At 35.9% G+C, this 8,343-nt stretch overlaps 1 protein-coding gene across 1 annotated transcript; it reads right to left on the bottom strand.

The window, feature by feature from the left end:
* Positions 1–1,058: 1,058 nt before the first annotated feature.
* LOC129234359 (uncharacterized) lies at positions 1,059–6,478 on the bottom strand. Its single transcript, XM_054868353.1, has 2 exons — positions 5,835–6,478; positions 1,059–1,317 (listed from the first exon to the last, which is right to left on the bottom strand). Exons 1-2 carry the CDS (start codon positions 6,476–6,478, stop codon positions 1,059–1,061), a joined length of 903 nt encoding a protein of 300 aa, XP_054724328.1.
* Positions 6,479–8,343: the final 1,865 nt, after the last annotated feature.

Below are 8,343 nucleotides of genomic sequence, written 5' to 3'. Positions count from 1 at the left end.
GCACTGGGTCATGTAGTGTTTCTTTTTTAAGTCAAATGTATCAGAAAGTTTTAACCAGTGCAAAGTTAATCGGAATGACTCAAAGTTATCATGAATAACTAACTATTAGGCAACTTAAACCTATGCAACACACGATTAAAATTATATCGTACATACCTTAAATGCTTCTTTGCATATATTGCAGAATCAATAATGTTCAAAACGGATTTCTAAGCTTTAATCTTCAAGTTCTGTTTTTTATAAGATATGTGTCCTAGACACATTTCACGATGCCGAATGTAGTATAGAACTATATAAAAAAAAATATTTGATGCTGAAGCTAATTCATTTTTAGTTTATAGCAAAACAGTAAAAATTTAAATTAAATTGAGAGTCTCAAAATATGATTCAAAGTTTATTGACATTCATAAAGACTAAATCATTGTACACAGAGTAGGTCATTACAAAATGGTAATAGACTAGAAGATTACAGTTAGTAATGTCAAAGAATAATGAAAATAAATAATTCAATGAATGACGCACACGGACAAAGGAAAGATCCCGCGTGAAATTTTCTGCCCAGTAACGATGCAGATTTTACACATTAAGAGAAAAGGTCAAACATTTGGTTACTTTTTAAATTCAATAAAAAATATTTTCAAAAAAGAAACATTGAAAAGTTGCTTTCCGAGAAAACAGCCGAATGCCTTTAGTACTTAAATCAACCCCTGAAGTCAAAAATTACCTGAAGACTAGTGATCTCTTTCTGGTTTCCTTCACCAGATCGTCAATGTACGAGGTTGTAGGTAGTAACGTCAGATTTTAACTCTTTTGACTAAATAACTTTCAAAATTTTTATCATGCCAGCATCCACAATAGCTCACATCTGTAACTACTCACTGAATCTAGGACCATGCATCAAAATTTAGTGGACTTGTCAGTAAATTGTGGCATACTATGAATAAATTTCTGCTCTTCCTATTGGTCAAAACATAAAAACACGACGTAAGTATCTACTCAGGTACCTGTTCCAGAAAAAAAAAATAAGGAACCCTCTTTATTTGACAACAAAAATTAGTTCAATTCGATCCATTCTTGAGTGACGTTTCTTTCGTGTTGGTGTCTTTTCCTTGATCCTTGGTAGTGGACTTTTTTGAAGGTTTTGTCTCTTTTTCTTTCTTGAATCCATCGTCCTTAGGATAGAGACTCAGATTGCATTTAGGGTAGAAGGTCTCGCATTCATCTTGTTCCATGCCCATTCGTGCAGCGGCGAAGTAGTGCTCATATTCGGCAAGAAGGTGCTCTGCGGCTCGGCCTGCTCTTCGCTGTCCACCTCTCCTGAAATTGCAAATTATGTTTAAAAATCAAACAGACAAAACAGATATTTGCCATTGTTGGAGCCACCCGCCTTGTCTAGTAGTTAGAGAAATCTGACAACGTTGAGGAGGTCCTGGGTTCGAATCCCGGCTCGGGCATGGATGTACTTTCTCTCTCCTGTTCTTGTCCTTTCTCTGTGTGAATGTGTTGTTATGCTGTGAATGGTTGCCCACTCTATAAACGGGTCTTTAAGGCATGTGTGTACTGTGGAAGCCAAAATTATACATCCATATCACATAACGTTTCTTATATTTCACCACATGTTCTTTACTTCTGTACATATTGCAATCCATTAAAATACTGTATAATTAACAACTTTTATTTGTAAATACAATTGTTTTTAAACTTTTTGAAACGAAAGCTTTCGTACAGAAAACTAGAACAAGATAAAACAGCTCAATATTTTAAAAACTTAGAATTACTTCGTGAGCAACATTATATTTGTTTAAATACTATTTAGGGTCTGGTGGGGTAAAGTGGTCATAAAATCGTAGGTTTTCAACTTAGGTGGATAATAAATACAACAAATTCTTTAAACACTTCAACTTTTTTTGTTGTTATTTTACATTGCATTATTAAAGAACACGGTACATTGAATTTTAAGAAGAAAAATATTGATTTTAGTAGTTTTATAGCGTTTTCTTTTCCCTATGTTTTTATGACCACTTTACCCCATGGGGTGGGGGAAAGTGGTCATAGCATGGGGTAAAGTGGTCATAGTTAAAAATAGATGCAAAACCATTATAAATAACTGTAATACTTGTATATTTCGGCTATATTTATAGTTACTAGTATATTTACGAGTACAGGCGTGTATACACGAATATATACGTGTCGTGTGTTATACACGAATAAACACGTTCCTATATGAGTAGATACATGTATACATCAGATACATGCATGCACATACCTACTCAAGTATACTCAAGTATATAACATATATACGAGTATATAAGCATCTATTCGTGATTACCTACAGGAGTGTATATGTGTCTACATGAGTACATACGTGTCATAGGTATATACGTGTCATGTGTATACACGTGTCACGTGTATATACGAGTATATACGCGTATAAACGAATATCATATGCGCGTATACACTTGTATCTCGAGTAAATACGTGCATACTTGAGTATATAAGTGTATAGTAAACGTATGTACGCATATATAAGTGTACATACATACATATACGGCTATACACGAGTTAATTCGTGGATACATCCAGTGAGTCTTTGGTACGTGTCTACTCACGTATATATAATATGGAAGCACGAGTATATACGCATGTATATGTGTAAACACGATTATATACCTGTATAAACATATATACGTACATTTACGTGTATACACCAATACATGTATGTATACACGAGAATATACGCTTATATAGATTTCGGCCTACAGAGTGATTCTAAGCTCTTGAGCAAAAATCAAAGGGGTGTGAGAGGGGAGGATAAGAAGCAAAGAATCATAAGGAAGTTATAATCACTGACGCGCTACATGCACACAAAGTCAGAAACTGATGGATGCAAAGCAGGGCACAAATTTGTTGAACAAAGATTATTTCACCTTACATTTTAGTTTTTAAGAAATATTTAGAGCAGTTGTTAGAAGTCACGGCCTGTAATATCTCACGCATCACAACAAAGGCGCAGCGGCTGATGAAAGTTTTTCAAAAGTCTCGTTACTGCAACGAAGAGTGATCTGTGAATACGACGCATGTATTACTACTGCAGGCCGCAAATTTCTTCAATCGCATTAAAACTTTCCTATTCCTATTCCTATTCAGAGTCGCAACTGACTACAACTGTATTTATGTCGAGGACTGCATACTAAGTGCCACCGATAGATGGCAGCACCATCACCGGATCGAACAGTTAATGAGAATTTAGAACTAGTCCAGGAGCTAGTAGCTACCTGGTGCTAGCACCCCCCAGAGGTATCGTTTCATTTGGAGGACATTGAGACCACGAGCATATTTAACGTCGTCCAGTCCCCTTTAATGACGACGGTGGGTCTTCAACCATCGAGGTTCGAACCCAGAACCCTCCGGCCCCGAATCCGACACTCTACTGATCGGGATACCACGGCCCGAAAACTTTCCTAAGACCTAAAATGTTGTGTAAAATTCTTTGCGTAATAAATTTGTGACTTTTTTTGCATCCATCAGTTTCTGACTTTGCGTGCATGTAGCGTGTCAGCATTGTGTTTGTGACCATATGTTCCTTATAATTCTTGCTTCCTATCCTCCCCTCTAACAACTTTTAATAATTTGCTCAAGAGTTTAAACTCACCATGCATGCTTGTATTTCTTATGCTTGTATGTGAGTGTCTACTCGAATACGTACGCGTATATACGTGTCTACCTGAGTATATAAGTGTTCTTATATATACGAGTATAAACGAGCATATGCGTGTGTAGTAGAATGTGTAGCTTTATGGATAAAAAATACTTGTAGATACCCATATACGTATTTTTTCACGCATTTATGTGAACACGAGTATATAGGCGTATATATACGCATATACTCGTATATTTAACCCCGTTTACTGTAAAAACAATACATATTAAGTAAAATTAATATTTAATTTGTGTCTGTCTTATACTTAAAGATTAAGTGACATTAGAAGAACAATATTCGTTAAGCCTAATATTATGACCACTTTACCCCATCTTACTTAAATTGTTCTAAAAAATTATCTAAAATAGATTCAGCTAACTGCTAATGAGTAAGAGTTCTTGAGACATGTAGGAAGCTTCCTGTGCAGTCAATCTGCTCCTAATTCTAACAAACAAAATTTCCCAAGGAAGTTAAAAGAGGTGTTTAGATTTTAAAATTTTTCATATTCACGCAAAATATTTTTTTTACCTAGTAAAATTTGGCCAGTTGTAAAATTTTGTATTCAAAATGTAGTTTCTAACTGCCCTACTCTAAAATAAAATTTTCACATTCATTCGAACATTTATTTCCAAGTTATAGCCATTTATTTGACGTATGACCACTTTACCCCATTGACCACTTTCCCCCACCAGACCCTAAGTCTTTTACTTAAATCTTCTACAGCTTTAGATTCAGTACTTTAAAAAAAAAAACAGACAAAGAACTTATAAATTCATATATTTTATATTTTTGCATAAATATTTTGGTAAGATTAAATCTTACTACAAAGAACTTTCTTTGTTTTACTTCAAATCATTATCTCATTGCAAAATAGGAGAAAGGATCGATAGCAAACAGTAACTTAAATTTGCAATATTTGTTCAACTACAGCAATTGTAACTCGATCATTCAATTTTCAATCCAAAATGCAATAATTTCATGTTTTTAATCATTTAACTTTAATGAGACGTATATGTATATTATAAAAAAATGTATACAAAATATTGCATGAGCTTCCTAATTCTCCGTGGCAACCCTAATAGTAAAAAAATACAGTAAATTTTCAAACTTTCTATAATTATCTTTGTTCTTACTCTAAAATGACATAATAAACATTTGATGAACTTCCTAGATCTCTGAGAAATGATCTGCTACTAAAAAAATAGAGTAAATCTTCAGATATCCTAAAATAATAGAAATACGAATAATAGATGTTTAATGATACACACTTAATTGGAGCAGTCTTATTGTGAGGCTCTGAGAAGTTGAGCTCCGACTCTGACAATGTTTACCTCTGTTTCGGAAAATAGGGACGGGTAATTGGCGCTAAGTTGAGTAGAGAAACTTTCTTAGTAGTTTTTCAAAAATATTCCAACTAAAATTCAAGCCAATAATACGTCTATTTTTCACTTAACTCCCCTAAAACAGTCAAAGTCACAGCTCATCTACCCAGAGCTGCACTATATAACGAATGCAGCAAGATCTGATAGTAGAAGTAAAAAAAGCGACATGTGACACTTAGCAATACAGTCTGCTAGGCGCTGGGATGAGGAAAACAGCTCCGCAATCAGATAAGCGAAATGTTCATAGATAGTAGCGCTAGTCCAACGAGTAATACATGGAAGTGCCAAATCTTGTACAACAACCCTCTTTAGTTGTACTTCCTCTATCACTTTTCCCTGAACGCACTTTAGTGTTGTATGCGGAAGAGAATGGCTGTAACAATTGTAGTCATACCATAAGCGTTCAGAAGACTTCGTAGTTTTACAGGAAGGCATTTCTGCATTAGAATCTGCTAACGATATCTGAGCAAAAGGAAGTGTACCAAGTGCAAGTATCTAATGGATTTTTTAGTTCTATGGAAATATGAACTAAAATACATTACTAGAACACGGTAAATATCATAATGTCTCATCAAAGTATTTATAAGCATTTAATAGATTTGAGGTAAAATACTAAAGTTATTTGTAACATAAAACCTTCAGTCTATATACTTACAACTAGTAAAACATTTAAATCATGATTTAAAAATGTAAAAAATATATTCTTAGCTTTAAAATATGCATCGCATTGAAAAGCAAATTAGATCACTTACTCTAAGATGTGAAGCAAAGCTTCTTTGAATAAATCCAAGTCCGGTGTCACCCCGTTACTGGAAACTTGTCTGTACATCTGGCATACAAATAACTCTTTGCAGTTTACGTCTGCAATGTTCCATTGCCTGAAAGCCGATTGCAACATCTGGAGGAGTCTTCTGGTCTGGGATTCAGAAAGCAGAGGCATCTTGGCTGAACTAGTCTCTGGTAAAGCTCTTTTGCTCAATCCTAAAGAGGAGAGGACCCCACTCATGGGGAGGCCGTTGCCGCCAAGTGCTAGCACAACAGCAGGTATCAGGGACAATCCGTACAACATGCCGCCCATCATGACTGTCCTTAAGCCACCCATGGAAGCCAAAGAGCCAAACCCTCCGAGGTTGGCCATATTGGCCAGACTAGAAAAATGACTAGCTGGATTGTAATGAGTTGGATAAAAAGCTTGGCGATCTTCCTTCTTGGAGGTGGCTACAAGGGATGTATTGTCGCTGATTCTGGGCGTTCTCACTTGGGTTATCATAGAGTCCATGTTATGTGATTCAATAGGATCTGCGAAACCACTGAACACTGGTCTTCCACTGGTACTTAAAATAAGAAGAATTATCTGTATAGAGGTAACAGGGATGCTCTTTTTTGAAAACTGCATTATATCGGTTCTGAAAATATATTTATAGAAAAAATTGACGATAGTTTTCTCGTACATTTATGCACTCATACAATTTTTATACACCAAAAAACAATTTTTAAATTGATTCAAATTTTCAAACACAAGGTGCTGTAAGTATCGTCATGTGTTGGGGAAGATCAGGGATGTTTTTTGATTACTTCTTAGCAAGACTTTAACATTCGGTTCCGATTTCGGGAGACATGATCCTGTTACATATAAGAAAAAAAAATGATGTTTGGGTATCAAACTTTAGAACCGCAGGTACTATTGCACCGGGAAAAAAAAAAAAAAAAAAAAAAAAACGAGCAGATCACATCACATGACTTTCTTTTACGCCAATGTAATGATAATAGCGCCTTCGAATAAGGAAGGAAACAGTAAATGTTTCCCATCCCTACTTTCTTGACAACCGAAGCAAAAAAAAAAAAAAAAAAAGTTTTACACAGATTTATTTCTTCGTTATTGGCAATGTTAATGTGATTCAGTTAACTCTTTAAATACCACCAACATTAGCCAAATTAGAACCAGATTTAAAAATTAAAAAAAAAAAAAAATTGCCAAATTTTTCACCAAGTTGGCGACAAAACACGGCGGCCAAAAGCTTGGCGACATATCGCCAAGTGTTCAACAAATTATAACACCACTTCAGTTAGCATTGAAATTAACAAGGATTTCCACCAATAAAGGTGTAAAAGACCCCCTTAAGAACATCCGAATGCAACCAAAAAGAAAGGTGCACAACTAGACCCCACTAAGTGTCTACGTACCAAATTTCAACTTTCTAGAACATAACGTTTTTGAGTTATGCGATATACATACGCACATACGTACATACACACATGCGCACATACATACGTACATACGGACGTCACAGGTAAACTCGTTGTAATTAACTCGGGGATCGTCAAAATGGATATTTCGGGTCTGTACGTTCCTAAGAATATATCGCATAGTCGGGTCGAAAAAAAAAAAAAAAAAAAACTCAACATTCATTCAGGGGGGGGGGGAGCAAAATGTAAATTAAGGCCGATTTTTGAGTGAAAGTTTTTTTGCGAATACGATACTTCCTTTTTTGTAAAAGGAAGTTAAAAAAAAAGACCTGGCCGATCTCAGGCCGTTACAAGCCAGAAAATGTGGCTCTCGCGAGAGCGTCCATATAGGAATCTCCGAAGTGTTTATCATTTAAACATGCAGCTGGCCAATTCTTAAATACAATTTTCTTAAAGGAATGTAAGAAAAGTCCTGGATATTGATCTTAAAAACTTGAATAGTTTTTCTAACCGAAGAGGATCATGTCGGTCACGTTGGAACCGAATGCCAAATTCTTGCTGAGTATTAATCCAAAAACCACCATTTCGAATACGCTCGTCCACAACACATGATGATGCTTACCGCACCACGCCATTACTACTAAAGCCTTGGTTTCCTAGAAGCAAACAAGCCGATTGTCGGCGTCGCTCCTCGGCGAAGCGAAAACTTGATTCTTCTGTGCATGCGCGCCCGAGCAAAATTGACGTCGTGAATCCACTTGACTTTGATTTCAGCGTCACGGCGAGAAGCGACGTCGAAGATCGGCGATTCGCTTCTAAGAAACCAGGGCTTAACGGCTGTTGGCACGTACACTGATATTTGTCGAAATCACTTCCACCTGGCTATATCCTCACCACAACTTACACATCCCCTCTGGAGGTTAATATGCCGGACCCTGTATCGAAAAAAATCTTGCTTCATTTTTGCGATTTAGGTAATCCGTTCTGAATTTGCGAAAGAAACAACTGCGTGATAAACGTAGCGATCAGGTTTACTTACAAAAAATATTCTTACCATTTTATGCCTCTTAAAAA

This window comes from Uloborus diversus, chromosome 1 (assembly GCF_026930045.1).
Source record: "Uloborus diversus isolate 005 chromosome 1, Udiv.v.3.1, whole genome shotgun sequence".
Taxonomy (NCBI): domain Eukaryota; kingdom Metazoa; phylum Arthropoda; class Arachnida; order Araneae; family Uloboridae; genus Uloborus; species Uloborus diversus.
This window is presented reverse-complemented; position numbering and strand designations above follow the sequence as displayed.

Coding starts and splice junctions, on each gene's coding strand:
- LOC129234359 (XM_054868353.1), bottom strand. CDS start 6,478: ATGCAGTTTTCAAAAAAGAGCATCCCTGTTACCTCTATACAGATAATT. Junction 1,318..5,834: donor GCTTTGCTTCACATCTTAGA/GTAAGTGATCTA, acceptor TTGCAATTTCAG/GAGAGGTGGACAGCGAAGAG.